Source organism: Antedon bifida, chromosome 2 (assembly GCF_963402885.1).
Source record: "Antedon bifida chromosome 2, ecAntBifi1.1, whole genome shotgun sequence".
In the NCBI taxonomy this organism is placed as follows: domain Eukaryota; kingdom Metazoa; phylum Echinodermata; class Crinoidea; order Comatulida; family Antedonidae; genus Antedon; species Antedon bifida.
In genome coordinates, this window is record NC_136227.1 from 968,747 (window position 1) to 986,516 (window position 17,770).

The 17,770-nt window shown below is 33.8% G+C and overlaps 2 protein-coding genes across 2 annotated transcripts; both read left to right on the forward strand.

Moving 5' to 3' along the window:
- The first annotated feature begins 207 nt into the window (after positions 1-207).
- Positions 208-5,930, forward strand: LOC144834747 (uncharacterized). The gene is made up of 4 exons (XM_078689657.1): positions 208-578; positions 770-898; positions 4,332-4,418; positions 5,842-5,930. The coding sequence occupies exons 1-4, from the start codon at positions 215-217 to the stop codon at positions 5,928-5,930; spliced, it is 669 nt and encodes a 222-aa protein (XP_078545783.1). The 5' UTR covers positions 208-214.
- Positions 5,931-7,222: 1,292 nt separating this feature from the next.
- On the forward strand, positions 7,223-17,557 carry LOC144834749 (uncharacterized). The gene is made up of 18 exons (XM_078689659.1): positions 7,223-7,520; positions 7,700-8,146; positions 8,633-8,812; positions 9,232-9,663; positions 9,886-10,048; positions 10,404-10,504; positions 10,748-10,848; positions 11,074-11,200; positions 11,529-11,785; positions 12,276-12,377; positions 12,583-12,765; positions 13,121-13,378; positions 13,616-13,822; positions 13,923-14,084; positions 14,439-14,741; positions 14,999-15,088; positions 15,405-15,624; positions 15,919-17,557. The coding sequence occupies exons 1-18, from the start codon at positions 7,223-7,225 to the stop codon at positions 16,302-16,304; spliced, it is 4,017 nt and encodes a 1,338-aa protein (XP_078545785.1). The 3' UTR covers positions 16,305-17,557.
- Positions 17,558-17,770: the final 213 nt, after the last annotated feature.

Here is a 17,770-nt window from a genome sequence, read left to right on the forward strand (position 1 = left end):
ACTTCTCTATACAAAAAAAAACATGTTTTATAATTTTCGGGTTAGTCATGAGTATGACAGTTCAATATTACCATGGTCAACCATTGTCTACGGAACAAGCAGTATGACACTACAGTAATAATCCCATAATAAAGTCACGCTTCAGTAAGCATGGACCGGTAATATACCCTTCCGGCCTTCGCGCGCCTTCTTTTTTGTGCGATATGTCTGAAATATGAGGAGCAGCAGCAGAGAGGCCTCCGCCGCCGATCGGCGAAACAAGTACGAAGCTATTTGGTATGATGAAACCGAGGAGGAAACAGAATCATTAAAAGTCCGGAAATTACCGGCTGCTTTACTCAATGAAATTGCTGATACCGCTTATTCACAACTTGATATCGATCCCACCCCTAAATCGCATGAACCACACACAAGGGGAAGGCTGCCTAGCGCTTTACTAAATGACTTGAAAGTTTCTAGGCCTAGGGTTCCAATGGAAAGTGACGAGGAACTAAATACTGGCCAAGTCAACTACGAAGGCCCCATGGAGCAGCACACGTCGTTGTCAGGCGAATCTAAGCTTAAAAGTAAAAGTACTGGTAAGTCAGTAGCTTCCTGTTTACATTGTATGCATATTAGTTAGTTAGAGTAGCAGGATGATTAATTAAATACAAACATGTAACACATTTCAGTTATTCAGTACAGTATTAATTACTATAAAATTAACAATAACATTCCAATATTGAATGATTATTAATTTATAAACAATGATAATAAATTGTTTTTATAGATTTTTTCAAAAAAAAAAAAAAAAAAAAAAAGCGATTTACTATTACTGATGTCAGAAATTTTTCAAAACTAAGAGTTGAGACGAGTAGTGCACCACTGCAGAGAGGACCATTACCATCAGAAAGCAATGGTAGTGTACTTTTATAAAGTTCAAATTAGTTAATTAAGTAATGGTAGTGTACCTGGTGAAATTAACAAAGGTAGCATACTTCAATTTAGTGAATAAGTTCAGACTGGTGAAGATGTACTTAGTAATTTCACCAGTGTACTTAGTGAATATAAGTTTACATTTAATGTATGTATTTTTAGTTATCCGCTTGGTATACCAAGCGGATAACTCCTTGTAATTGTATGAGATCAATATTTTTTTTCTGTATTATTAGTTATCCGCTTAGTAGCGGATAACTCCTTGTAATCGTCCTGTTTCAATTTTATATTATTCTTCTGTCTTTCTCCCTCACTTTTTGTGCAGAGCGTATCTCTAAAATGGGTAAACATAACATTTCATAACTTTGTCAACATATGGGCATTTACGTGAAGTTGTGCACCTCCTATTTTTGAATGACGTCAGAGTTGCGCAACGTGACTTATGAGCGATTTTATGATTTTTTATGATTGCTCATAGACTAAAAACCAAGCATAATTTTGTTTTGAAACTTTATGAAAATTTAAGTCATATCAAGGGCAAACTTTTAGTTAACTAAAAATGGCGTGTTTTACAAGAAGTTACGCGCGCACGCGCATTTAAAATTTTAAAATGCGCAAAATTAATTTCTAATCAACTTTTTACGCCATTCATGACATTTTGCGCATGTCAAAATTTCCCGCGCGCGCGAACAATTTTACGCGTGCAGTGCGCACGCAGCATGAAAATCATGTTTTTTTCTATTAAATTGTGATTTTCCAGCCTTTCCTAGTCATTTTTAAAAAGATTGACATCATTTCAAATTAAAATGATGTCATACGTACACGTTGATTTAGACCATTTGCATGCGATTTAGTTGCAAAAGTTACAAAATATTGTCAAAATTATGCCTATTTTGAATCTATTATAGCTCCTCAGGATCAACCGTTACCCCCGAGTTTTTTAACTTAATATGTAAGCAGATATGTTGTAGATATGAATTCATGCAGAATTTTTTCCTTACGGATGTTGTGACGTCATCGTATGGCCACACAAATGTAAAAAATAGGATTTTTGTCTCTTTCGTTATTGCTCATCACATTCAATGGAGCGCATCACGCTTATCCGTCTTCCATTTTCTCCGAGATTTGAATATTATCTAGGTCAATCAATTTTCTTTCGCATGAGTTAAAAATATTTTAATTTTTATAACGTCATCATGCCTAAAAATGTAAATAACGTGGGTCACCTATTTTCATCTTTACAGTAAATTTTAATCTGTTATAGCTCGTAAGAATAAAATGTGATAATCACGATTAAAACGTTTTCTGGAAGCTATTGGATTGTAGATACGAATTCATGTGAACATTTTGTCAATCAGATGTTGTGACGTCATCATATGACAAGTTTAATTAAAAAGGTCAAATTTTCATATTTTGCGTAATAGTTCATCACATTTAAAAGGGTGCGCATCTATATTTTATGTATTCAAATTTCTTCTACACGTTAATATGTTGTTCCTGAGATAATTTCCTTCTGAAATAGCTATCCAAGTGTTTCATTTTGATACCGTCGCCATGTTAAAAATTGGAATAAATGGCGGGTCCCGTAATTTCACCTATTCTACACTGTATGTAATATGTATACAGATTATACTGTTTGCATGTATATGCTATATGACACAAAATTGACAGAATTCAGCACTAACAGCATATCATATTCTTCAGTTCTTGTCATAATGCCATAATCTTTATCTGTGTGCAATATTCCAACGTATGATGTCAACGTGGCGTTTGTCGTGGTGCGGATAACTAACTCGTCAAAGTGACGAGTTTCATGTCTAGTTCTTCTTTCCTTCCTTCCTTTTTGTGAGTCGTGTTCCTCTAAAATGTGTAAACATAACATTTCATAACTTTGACAACATATGGGCATTTACGTGAAGTTGTGCACCTCCTATTTTTGAATGACGTCATAGTTGCGCAACGTGACTTATGCGCAATTTTATGAATTTCAATGATTGATCATAGATTAAAAACCAAAAGTCATTTAGTATTGACACTTTGACAAAATTTAAGTCATATCAGGGGCAAACTTTCTACGGATTAAAAATGGCATGTTTGACAAGAAGTTACGCGCGCACGCGCATTTAAAATTTCAAAATGCGCAAAATTAATTTCTAATCAACTTTTTACGCGTTTCTTGTCATTTTGAGCATGTCAAAAATTCCCACGTGCGCGCAATTTTTTATGCGCGCGGTGCGCACATAGCGTTAAAAACATATTTTTTTCTCTTGAATTATATTTTTCAAGCCTTTCCCAGTGATTTTGAAAACAATTTAGACCTTTTCCAGTTTAAATAACGCCATACGAACACGTTGAATTAGACAATTCGTGCGCGTTTTTTATGAAAAAGCTTAAAAAATCGTCAAAATTATGTCTTTTTTTAAACAGTCATAGTTTCTAAAGTAAACCGTTAACCGTTTATTTTTATTACAAAATCTAGAAGTTGATGAGTTGTAGATATCGGATCATGCATCAATAAGGCTAAAAAAACATTGTGACGTCATCGTATGGCCACACGAATGTAAAATATAGGATTTTTGTCTCTTTCGTTATTGCTCATCACATTCAATGGAGCGCATCGCGCTTATCTGTATTCCTTTTTCTCCTACATTTATATATTGTGTAGGTCAATCAACTTTCTTTAGCATGAGATAAAAATATTTTAATTTTTATGACGTCATCATGCCTAAAAATTTTAATTACGTGGGTCATTAATTTCATCTTTACAGTAAATTTTAATCTGTAATAGCTCGTAAGAATAAAATGTGATAATCACGATTAAAACGTTTTCTGGAAGCTATTGGATTGTAGATACGAATTCATGTAAACATTTTGCCAATCGGATGTTGTGACGTCATCATATGGCCAGTTGAATAAAAAAAGTCGTATTTTCATATTTTGCGTAATAGTTCATCACATTTAAAAGGGTGCGCATCTATATTTTACGTATTCAAATTTCTTCTACACGTTAATATGTTGTTCCTGAGATAATTTCCTTCTGAAATTGCTATCTAAGTGTTTCATTTTGATACCGTCGCCATGTTAAAAATTGGAATAAATGGCGGGTCCCGTAATTTCACCTATTCTACACTGTATGTAATATGTATACAGCTTATACTGTTTGCATGTATATACTATATGACACAAAATTCAGCACTAACAGCATGTCATATTCTTCAGTTCTTGTCATAATGCCATAATCTTTATCTGTGTGCAATATTCCAACGTATGACGTGCACGTGGCGTTTGTCGTGGTGCGGATAACTAACTCGTCAAAGTGACGAGTTTCATGTCTAGTTATATATTATGTTATACATATGTGTTATATCACACATGAATTTAATTCTTTATGTACACATATTACTTTTAAATTGTAGATAAATCTAAGAAAAAGAAGTCTCCAAGAGTAAAAGCAAAAAGTGTACCAATATCAGAATTTAAGAAAAGTGTTTCACCGCCAGAAGGTAAACTTCTCCCAACTTATTTTGATTAATTATTAATATCTACATAGCTACCAAATACAGTAATATAGCTACCAAATACAGTACAGTAATATAGCTACCAAATACAGTACAGTAATATAGCTACCAAATACAGTAATATAGCTACCAAATACAGTACAGTAATATAGCTACCAAATACAGTAATATAGCTACCAAATACAGTACAGTAATATAGCTACCAAATACAGTACAGTAATAGGCCTATAGCTACCATACAGTACAGTAATATAGCTACCAAATACAGTACAGTAATAGGCCTATAGCTACCAAATACGGTACAGTAATATAGCTACCAAATACAGTACAGTAATATAGCTACCAAATACAGTACAGTAAATATAGCTACCAAATACAGTACAGTAATAGGCCTATAGCTACCAAATACAGTACAGTAATATAGCTACCAAATACAGTACAGTAATATACCTACCAAATACAGTACAGTAATATAGCTACCAAATACAGTACAGTAATATACCTACCAAATACAGTACAGTAATATAGCTACCAAATACAGTACAGTAATATAGCTACCAAATACAGTACAGTAATATAGCTACCAAATACAGTACAGTAATATAGCTACCAAATACAGTACAGTAATATAGCTACCAAATACAGTACAGTAATATAGCTACCAAATACAGTACAGTAATATAGCTACCAAATACAGTACAGTAATATAGCTACCAAATACAGTACAGTAATATAGCTACCAAATACAGTACAGTAATATAGCTACCAAATACAGTACAGTAATATAGCTACCAAATACAGTACAGTAATATAGCTACCAAATACAGTACAGTAATATAGCTACCAAATACAGTACAGTAATATAGCTACCAAATACAATACAGTAATATAGCTACCAAATACAGTACAGTAATAGGCCTATAGCTACCAAATACAGTACAGTAATATAGCTACCAAATACAGTACAGTAATAGGCCTATAGCTACCAAATACGGTACAGTAATATAGCTACCAAATACAGTACAGTAATATAGCTACCAAATACAGTACAGTAATAGGCCTATAGCTACCAAATACAGTACAGTAATATAGCTACCAAATACAGTACAGTAATATAGCTACCAAATACAGTACAGTAATATAGCTACCAAATAGAGTACAGTAATATAGCTACTAAATACAGTACAGTAATATAGCTCCCAAATACAGTACAGTAATCTAGCTACCAAATACAGTACAGTAATATAGCTACCAAATACAGTACAGTAATAATAGTTACCAAATACAGTACAGTAAAATAGTTACCAAATACAATAATCTACCAAATCAGAAATATACCGAATATGTCAACATCCTATCCACTGAACTTTCATGAATGACAAAATTAATTCAGTATTTCATTTTTTAGGCAATGAAAAAGATGAACCTCTCAAAGCAAAGACAGAAAGTTCCTATGAACATTTATTTCCTCTGGTTACACCAGTGTCACCAATATAGCTACCAAATACAGTACAGTAATATAGCTACCAAATACAGTAATATAGCTACCAAATACAGTACAGTAATATAGCTACCAAATACAGTAATATAGCTACCAAATACAGTACAGTAATATAGCTACCAAATACAGTACAGTAATAGGCCTATAGCTACCATACAGTACAGTAATATAGCTACCAAATACAGTACAGTAATAGGCCTATAGCTACCAAATACGGTACAGTAATATAGCTACCAAATACAGTACAGTAATATAGCTACCAAATACAGTACAGTAAATATAGCTACCAAATACAGTACAGTAATAGGCCTATAGCTACCAAATACAGTACAGTAATATAGCTACCAAATACAGTACAGTAATATACCTACCAAATACAGTACAGTAATATAGCTACCAAATACAGTACAGTAATATACCTACCAAATACAGTACAGTAATATAGCTACCAAATACAGTACAGTAATATAGCTACCAAATACAGTACAGTAATATAGCTACCAAATACAGTACAGTAATATAGCTACCAAATACAGTACAGTAATATAGCTACCAAATACAGTACAGTAATATAGCTACCAAATAGAGTACAGTAATATAGCTACCAAATACAGTACAGTAATATAGCTACCAAATACAGTACAGTAATATAGCTACCAAATACAGTACAGTAATATAGCTACCAAATACAGTACAGTAATATAGCTACCAAATACAGTACAGTAATATAGCTACCAAATACAGTACAGTAATATAGCTACCAAATACAATACAGTAATATAGCTACCAAATACAGTACAGTAATAGGCCTATAGCTACCAAATACAGTACAGTAATATAGCTACCAAATACAGTACAGTAATAGGCCTATAGCTACCAAATACGGTACAGTAATATAGCTACCAAATACAGTACCGTAATATAGCTACCAAATACAGTACAGTAATATAGCTACCAAATACAGTACAGTAATAGGCCTATAGCTACCAAATACAGTACAGTAATATAGCTACCAAATACAGTACAGTAATATAGCTACCAAATACAGTACAGTAATATAGCTACCAAATAGAGTACAGTAATATAGCTACTAAATACAGTACAGTAATATAGCTCCCAAATACAGTACAGTAATCTAGCTACCAAATACAGTACAGTAATATAGCTACCAAATACAGTACAGTAATAATAGTTACCAAATACAGTACAGTAAAATAGTTACCAAATACAATAATCTACCAAATCAGAAATATACCGAATATGTCAACATCCTATCCACTGAACTTTCATGAATGACAAAATTAATTCAGTATTTCATTTTTTAGGCAATGAAAAAGATGAACCTCTCAAAGCAAAGACAGAAAGTTCCTATGAACATTTATTTCCTCTGGTTACACCAGTGTCACCAAGAGTGACACTACCTGAAGAAAACAGAGTGTTATCCCAGCAAGATTTATACAATGTTTCCTTCAAAGTGTTTTGCGATGACTTGTTTTATCAAGCTACCGATGCGATAATCGTGACTACATTTGACCGACGTTATGAACGAGCTGGGTTTGGTTTAGGAATAGCAGCACTAAAAATTGGTGAGATTGTAATTGTTTCTTTTTTTACATGAAATAGCTTCTTTATGGTGCATACTATAAAAATGAACCTTTTGTGCAAGGTCATATCTTGTGAATTTCAAAGTGAAAACCTATTTTTTAAACAAAATGTCTTGGCCTATTTTTAGTAATCGATGTATGATTTTCTTCTTTTTTTTTAGCCGGAGAAGATGTATGGGAAAAATTTATTTCAAAATTGTCAGTTTTGCGTCGTTCCAAGCCAGTCAATCAAGTTGTTGCAACTGTTGGAGGAGATCTCAAATGTAAACACATCGTTCATGTGAATGTCCCAGACACGAATGACACGTTAACATGGAAGTGCATATTAACACAAAACATAACTGAATCATTGCAAAAATGTGAAAAAGATCTACATTGCGTGTCTATCACCATTCCGCTCCTGTACAGCTCGTTTTGGCATTTCAATCTAGGAAGAAAGGGCGAGATGGAACATACGTGTGCCGAGGTGATTGTGTCTGCGGTCCTGGATTACTTTTTACACATGTCTAGTAGATCTAGTATCAGAAAAGTGATATTTATTGATAAGATTCCTACAAAAGCTTTAGCTTTTAAAGAGGCTTTGGAAAAGTATGTCGTTGAGAGAAAAGGTAGGTAACAACCAACAATAGATTTTAACCTTGGTTGAAGGTTTTAACTTATTGTTTGCATTAGGAGCACAAAGTGCTTGCAGTAAATAGTCTACAAGGATTTTAAATTGACTGATTGGACAGCTTAACAAATATGTCATTAAACGGATTGACCTCTAGAGGGCCAATTCTGTCCTGTCAGGACAGCAAAACTGTCGAGGTTAATTTATCGCTAATTTTTGGTTTTGCAAAAAGAATTGTCAATTTATTGTATCAAAAAACCAGATGAACATTTTTAATCCTACAAGGATTTTGTTTAAAAATTTATTCAAAATAGTCAAACATTTTGGATTTTGGTAAAAATAAATTCATCATCTTGTGGTTTATAATCCATGTTGTTTTTGCCTACAACCTACAAGTTTATGTTAAATATTGCAATAGTTAACTTCCAACAGCACATGCATCTTTCTCCTAGCTTTATTCAAAATGATACATTTCTCTTTGAAGCATCAAGACCCTACCGCATACCTACTCAATTATTTTGTGAGTACACCTACCCTGACTCGCAAACTCGTCTTATTGTTGCTACTGGGAATCCAACGAAACAGTCCGCAGACGTGCTCATGAATCCTACAGCTAATTACAACGTCTCTTATTCTGGATTAACAGCAAGAATTCTAGTTGAAGGTAATTACAACTGTGTGTTAGTTGGCTCCTTTATGAAAATGTGAGGTAATTGAGATTTTAATTTGACAAGGTACCAACTTGGTTACTATTTATTTGGTTGCAGAGAATTTTTTATCATTCAGTTATATTAATAAAGGTGCTAAATTCAAGCCTCTTTTTTAGCAAGAGATTTGGAATCTATTGTTTGCAGACAACAAAGTACATAGTGTTAACAGTTACTGTACTAGGCTAAGATGTTTAGGTCTAGGTGTTGTTATGTTATTGTAAGTCACAACTTTGGCGCTGATATGTGTTCTAGTTTTGGCAAACACAGAGAAAAACATTTTGTTACAACCGTACATTACTTTGGTTATGTTTAAGTAAATTTTGTTTTGCTTAATTACAAATTTTAGTTAAAACAAAATATTTGTAATTTTCAGCTGATCTGTCAACTGACACGATACAGGAAGCATTTGCAAGTTCAAAAGGTCACCAGAAAAATACAGTTGCAACGTCAGCTGGGAAGCTTCCATTTCAGCAACTTTACCATGTACGTGGTAACGATGAGAACGCTACAGACTTCACACAACAGAGCCTACAGATTGAAACATGCACTTTTGATTGTTTAAACATGGCAGAACAAGCTGGCGTAGAGACGGTTGTACTGCCTATAATCTCAAACCGCTATACATCCATCGGGGAGTATCAGTGCTCTTATCTCATGCTGAATGCTATCCACCGGTTTATGACTAAGTTCAAAAGAAAAGGCTTAAAAGAGGTGTATTTGTACACTGGATATGCATCGAATGCTGTAGTGGTTAAAGACGAGCTAACGACACGTTATGGAGATGAAGTTACAGATATTAAAGGAGGTTAGTATTCAGTGGACCCAGCACTTTGTTTTGAAATATATATTGTACAGTATATTGTTTTTTTTGTTTGTTTTTAACTTATCCATTAACAGTTTGTGTACAAAAATCGTGTTCAATGACACTAATGCAAATGTGTTATTTTTTTCATATTTTTGTTTAGCTTATTTTGATTTATACAGTTTGTTTAATCTCTCTGTTTTTATTTGTGTTTCTCAAACCCAGGCCAGGTGCCTCTTGAAGTGTTAGCAAGGGGGCTGGAGGCTAATATTGCGTTTCTTGATGCCATTGAAGAGGGCAGCAAATCTATCTATCAAACACGACTGATGCTTGTAGGACAAGAGCGTGTTGGCAAAACCAGCCTTACAAAGGCCCTCACTGATCAAGAGTAAGTAATGGTTGAACTTAATTATTGTGATGGGTTGATATGGGCTAGAGCACCCACAAAACCAGTCAAAGGCCCTCACTGATCAAGAGTAAGTAATTGTGATTGAAATTAGTTATACCATAGGTTGAGGTGGGCTAGAGCACGTACTGCCAACATTATGATTGTTTAGAAATGTAATAAAAATTGATCAAGATATATTGTACAAGGACTGACACTACAAATATTGTTCACATTTTTAACAGTTTAGATACATAATTTTATCCATAGAATGGTACATTAGAAGTTGTTATTAAATATTGTCCATAGTAAACAGGAAAATGTGTTTGTTTTATTTTGACTTTGATCTTTACTTTAGATTTAATGACACAGAAGAAGTTACAGATGGAATAGAAACATCACTGTCATGCACACTCAGTGTTAAACATACAACAAACTGGAAACCAAAACAAACAGAAGGTATTTACATAATAAGAATTGGTTTTGATTTTAGTACCTGTACCACAATGTGATAACAATAAAAAAAAACTAAATAATAATTCACTATACTGTTGTAATAGAAAATGGTAAATAAATTACTGAAATGATATTAACTGATTAAAATGATTTAATTTATGTATAATATAATATTTTACATTGTAAATTTGTTTAAATAAATGTATTCAGAATCTCTTTTTTAAATAATTGTATTTTATTTCTTAGGAAAAACAAGTGAGGCAAGACAGCAATATTTAAGAGCTGTTGCAGAAAAAATTGCAACAAAGCTTTTGCAAAAGAAGAACAAGAAAAAACCAAAGTGTCTGGTTAGTTATCATACAGGATAAAGCAAATAGAAAGACTTATATTATGCATGTTGGATCTAGGCCTGATAAAAATTTTTATGTAGCCCATATCGGTTGGATTAAAAATATTTTAACTAAAAAAATACATTCATCCAAGAGAGGCCTATGCTAATGGTTGATCAGGGCAAAATAACAGGCTTTATTATTATTATTTAGTATTTACATTAAAGTTTCTAAATTACACAGGCATCAAAGAAAGGTGAAAGGAAGAAACAAGAAAGTGAAAGTAGTGGTGCAGAGCAAGGGATGGATGGGAATTCAGCGTCTTATTCTTCTTCTTACAATGAGGATTACATAGATTCTACCTATGAAGGTACAGTATGTTTTTAATATGTTAATAATAGTAAATTTGCTTAGCACTGTCTTCTCGGATATGGACTATAAACCGTAGGTCGAGTGTACACATCTAGCTCATGTGCACTTTAAAGAACCTAGTACATTTTTCGAGATAAGTAGGGGGTTACCCCGGTGTACTAGTACACACACAGCCACTGATCATAACTGGGCCCTCTTGGAGAACAGTTTTGACTGAAGAGGTCACCCAGTATAAATAAACAATAAACAAACAAACAAACATATTGTGTATTGCTGACAAGAATGTGTGATTTGTCATTGAACTAATAGGTTCTTTTACTCTACAGATTATGTTGATAGTGACTCTGGTGAATATCAAACTGATGCACCAGTAAGCATATCTTCACAAGAGGAAGCAACGACCCCTACAACCCCTGACGTCCCCGAAGAGGTCATTCAAATGGTCTTGAACATTCTTGTAGAAAAGGAAAAGCTCGGACAAACTGAAGAGTTGGATCAAGTGATTGATGACGAGACGATTGATGATCTGACTCTCAGTATCTGGGATTTTGCTGGACAAGATCTTTATTACATTACTCATCAGGTGAGAAGATGTTTCCAGATAAACATCTTTTAGTATTTACTTTGTCCATATTCAGCTAAAGCTCTGTCTACACTATCAAAAAAAAACTGTAATAATATGGTAGTAATACACCCAAATATGGTAGTGATATGACATCATCGTGTCCATATATGGGCACATCACATTTTTTTGTCACAAAGTTTGATAGTGTAGACAGAGCTTAATTCTCTGAATAAACCACTCACAGAAAATACAGTACCTTATTGGTGATGGTATAATAACCAAAACTTCAAGACTTTTTATACCACAAACAACTTTATTAGTTTTTATTTAATTTTTACTTACGCTATTACAGTATATTTTTTTTCGATGATAAATTTTAAAACCTTTTTTTTTGTATTGTTGCCACAGCTGGTGGCCTATTGTGTTCTTAGAAATGAAATAAAAAAATTTTAAAAAAGAATTAGAATTTGTTTTCCACAAATCATGTATGTTTTATTTAAATATACAGGTGTTCCTGGTGTCACGTGCCATTTACATAATTTGCTTCAATCTCTGTCACGACCTGAATGCACCTGCTAAAGTTGAAGTATTCAACAGAGATGGTGGAAAGGTTAGCAAATATTTGTTTTAAAATAATCTGGAAATGATTTTGACATATAAATTTAGATAGTTTTTAATATTAGATGAACACCTATTTGTTCACATAGACATTTAGATACTGTATGTACCTTAATTGGATGACTATCTGGTTCAGATAGTTTAGAAATAGAAGTAAGTAACCTAATTGTAATATATCCACACGTTATCTCTTACAGATTTCAGTTTCTGACCATTACATGAACAACAAGGACTTTGTGATCTTCTGGTTACGTTCAATCTACTCACACACAACTGAAAATGCATCCGTGTCAAAGCAGAGACAGTTGTCACCACCTGTGTTTATTGTTGGTACTCACAGAGAGAGTTTACCAGGAAACGCTCAACAAAGACAAGTTCTTGTGAGTATGATTGTCTAAGCACATACTGCTGCCGTGATAACTCTAAGCTACCAGGGTGTAGATTTGAGTATACATACTTAAATTTTTACATACACCAATGCAAATACGCATATTTATATTTAAAAATGTATAAACAAATATAGATAAAAAAAAGTTTTGTAAATTTTTTTTATGTTCCATGTTTTTGGTAATGTCTGAATATAAATACGTTGCTTTTACATAAATAGACTTGCCATAAACTAGATTGTTCTCTATACATCACTTTTACTTCTTCTATGTACTTTCATGAACAAGTATCTATCAGCATTGAAATTTGTCATGTTGTATTTACAAATTCATTGTTTTACTTTTGTAGGCTGAAGAAAGGTTAGCAGAGGTTAAGAAATCATTGAAAGGAACGCCATATGAAGGCCATGTTGTGTGCAAATTCTATGCCATTGACAACAGCCTAAGACCATTGGATCAATCCATTATTGATTTGAGGGATCACATCACATTGATAGCTAAGCAAGAACACTACATGGGTGAGAAAATCCCCTTGAAGTGGCTGGACTTCTTGAATGAGATTGAACAGTTGCGCAACAAAGAGAAACACTCAATTAGCTACAAGCAGGCAAGTCATTTTTCTATTTTTTTATTTGATTTTAAAATTAGAATTGGTCAGCTCACCAACTCTATTAACTTTCAAAAAATGACTTGGTAAACATTGGCAGGATAAGAGGTTTTAAAAGGCTCAGCCTAGAAGCCACCCTTTAAACCATAAGTAAAAGTGTTTAAGATTACTAGTAAAGATAAGAAGATAATCTACTTAATGTCACTTTCTAGTTTTTAAAATTCTCATCATTTTCAGGTGAGAGATCTGGCCTCTAGTTGTGGTATCCTCAATGATATTCAACTGTTTACTATGTTGCACTTCTACCATGATCTTGGTAACATCATATATTATGGAGAACGTGACACACCAGACAGCGCCCTCAATGACATCATCATTCTCAGTCCGCAGTGGTTAATATGCATCTTCAAGAGAGTCATCACAGTGAAAGATCCTTCAGAACAAGTAGGATAATTTGTTTTATTTCAGTCAAATTTTATTATTTTTCATGTGAATAACATACTTTGTGAGTTTGTGTAATTTGTGTTACAATCAATTTTTGTAGTGGGCAAAGTTTAGAAGTGCTTGGGCAAGACTTGATGAAGAAGGACTCCTGGAAGAGAGACTAATTAGACACATGTGGCATGACTTTCTTGACCAATTAGAAGGCTTGTTACAACTGATGCAGAAATTTGACTTGCTGTGTGTCAAGACACAATCCACTGAGGTATGGCCATTCTGATTGGTTCTTGTAGATAGTAATTTGTCAATTGAAGTTTGGGGGTAATAATACTCAACTGTAACAACTAACATCTACTAATTTTGTCTGTTTTTAAATACAGTCGACTCTCCCAATACTAGACTTTCTAAAAACCAGAAACTTTCTAAAAAAAACAGACTTTTCTCGAGGTCCAAAAGGTCCCAAATTCATTTTTACCATTAAATACACATTACGAATACCAGACTTTTCAGAAAACCAGACATATTAGGCCAGCCCAAAGGTGTCTGGTATTGGGAGAGTTGACTGTACTTATAGGCCTAATAGATGTATATGTAAATGTATAATTGTGTATTGTGATAGACACAAGCTGCAGTGGAAGGTGATCGCCTCTTCTATGTGCCATCCCTGTTGAAGAACCAAGGAGATGAGGTCATCTGCCTTGAACATCTAATGAAGTCAAAGACTGCCGTTGTCCTGTACATTGACTTCAATGGGTTCCTGCCAGAAGGACTGTTCTATCGGCTCATTGTAAGACTTGTGCAGTGGTCGCAGCTCAAGGGTGGATATGAGCCTAGACTTTTCTTCCAGCAAGCTAACTTGTACGTGAATGAAGATCATGACATGGTTATCAGAATCCTGCCTAACAAGAGGTCTTGCATCCAGGTAGGCTATAAAATTAACTGTTGTTAAGGAAATATGACCTTGAATGTCAAAGTTCAAGGCCCAGTTTTCTGTTTCATTATTTTATCTTCATTTCTGTTTTTAAAGTTTTTTTTTTCATGCTGCATTTGGACCAAAATAGCTACAAGAAAACTGTAAATACAATAAAATTTGAATTTTAACCCAAGAGAACCATGTTAATCAGCACACAGAGATACTATATCTAAACTTTTTTCCTTTTTTTGTTCTTCTATTACTAGGTGGTTATTTTGCGAGCTAGTACAGTCTGCAGCGATGATGAAGAAGATGAGGAAGATGAAGTTGAACCATGCCCAAGTGTCTGCAAAATGGTGAGAATTGATTGGCTCTTAATAACAATGTTCTCTTATTTGGATGATTCTCTTTGTATTTCTGACGTTTCTAACCCAGCTGAGTTGCATACTTCCAGCCCAAAATAGTGTAGGATGAACGTTGAAGAATGGGGGAAATTCCAATTCCCATTTTAACATATAAAACACATATAAAACAAATTTCTACATATTATCAAAAAAACCACATAAATTTATATATTCATTTTTGAAATTCTTGTTAAAATGTAGTTATTAGGTTAGTTTGTAATGATTGTATATTGCCTGTCTCAATGGTCGCTATAAAATCTTGTTACAGGTACTGGAACTGCTAGAGAACAACTTGCTGTACCTTGGTCACACCTGGATGAAGCGTGTGCACTTCGGCTTCTTTGTGTTGTGTCGTGTCTGTTACAAAGAGAAGACTCACTTGCACGAGCTTAAGAAATGCCTCAACTCAAAACTTGTTCCATGTGGGCTGCAACGGATGAAGACTGCAAGGTTTAGACGTTTGTTTGGGGATAGCAAGCCAAAGCAAGGTAATGGTTGAAAATACATTATTGTAGCTAACTGTAGTAGTTGAGCTGTAAGTTGGTGGTTAACATGCTTGCCAAGGTTGTAACTCCACCTATGGTACTCTAATCCTAAGCCTCAACTAAGCCTCTCAAATGACAAATTACAATATAGTATAATTATCTATACTGTCTTGGAATAAAAAACTGTTTGATTTTACTATTACTAAATCCTACCTGGTCTGCTGTACTTCATATATTTAATGACTGCCTCTAAAATAAGTTTAAATAAATTAAATTAACATTTTAATTATGTTTCAGAAGGCCACCAAGCCACTGTTACTGCTTCTCAAGTAAAGCCAAAAGTACCAGTGTTCCTGCGATCTCTCAGTGGCATCTTCAAAGAGATCTCTGCACCCATCCTGCCATTTGATCTCATGACGGAGATCTGTGTCCTTCTGGACCCTGAGCATCCACTGGCCAATGACTGGCGTGGTGTAGCTTGTAAGCTTGGCTATGACCACTATATCAACTATTTGGCCAGAAAAGACAGCCCCACCATGTGCATCATGAATGGATGGTCCGAGAAAGGTTGGACATTGGAAGATCTCAAAAAGTGTATGATCGACATCAAACGTGGTGATGTGGTACGCTTGATTGACAAGCATCTGTCAACAAAGCTGGAAATCAAAGAAGTAGAACTATGAAACATATCTCAAGCAAATTTGTGTCTAAAAAGACTACCAGTGAATTAGAAGACATTGTGCTACAGGGAAAATCTCTCAACAGTACATATCTCTCACCAGAACATATCTCTCACCAGAACATATCTCAACCAAATTTGTGTCTAAAAAGACTACCAGTGAATTAAAAGACATTGTGCTACAGGGAAAATCTCTCACCAGAACATATCTCAAGCAAATTTGTGTCTAAAAAGACTACCAGTGAATTAGAAGACATTGTGCTACAGGGAAAATCTCTCAACAGAACATATCTCAACCAAATTTGTGTCTAAAAAGACTACCAGTGAATTAGAAGACATTGTGCTACAGGGAAAATCTCTCAACAGAACATATCTCAACCAAATTTGTGTCTAAAAAGACTACCAGTGAATTAGAAGACATTGTGCTACAGGAAAAATCTCTCAACAGTACATATCTCAACCAAATTTGTCTCTATATAAGACTACCAGTGAATTAGAAGACATTGTGCTACAAGGAAAATGTCACAACTGAGAAAGTAGAACATAACCAACATTTTTGTGTAAAGAAATTACAAAGATATTGAATTAAAACGAAAGTTCTGATAATAAAAAGATACTGTAGGGGTAGGCCTACACATACAGTACTGAGTTAGATCTAAGCATTCAGTGTCAAGTTTCCCTTCAGTTGTCTATTTAATTTTATATTGTTTGAACGTTTCCATTGTCACTCCTGCGGACAATCAAAGTATTTTGATCGAAAAGTCGAGAAACTCAACAATTCTTTTCACTATATATGTGGTGTACCGCAAAATTTATATCAACTATTTAATTTTGTTATCACACAGTTGTCCATATATACAGAAATACACAAATTATTATAAAATCATTTTTTAACTACAGAAGTTGCTACATATCAGTTGCACAAGTCTATAGTTACAAATGCTGAGTTATTTCAAAGTATTCATGTATCATGTTTCCCTACGATTTTGTCTATTTAGTTGTCACATACTAATGACATATATGTGAAAGTTAATCATGTTTCTTCCATTGTAAGTGTGAGGGTCTATTTTAGTCAGGACCATCACTACCTTTGTTTGCACCCCAAATGTAACATAAGTCAATATGAGGGCGCAACATTAATGACTGAAATAGACTCTGACATTAAAGCTTAGTAAAGTAAGTTTTATTTTTGTACAGTATGCTATTATATTTTTCAAATTTTATGAAAACTAATAAAATGTAACAAAAACAGCAGAATGTATGTTTAAAATCTCTCATTTCTTTCTCGTTGGTGAATAATATTACAATACTGATGTCAGATGATGATTGTCGGACATTATAAATGTCATTAAAAATTACACTTTGACCAAAAATTATTTAAAAATGATGATTACCCAATAAACCATGATAATTAGGAACAAATAGTAAACCAAGAATCCAATGGAAGGCAACAGGATCTGTTTATTTTGC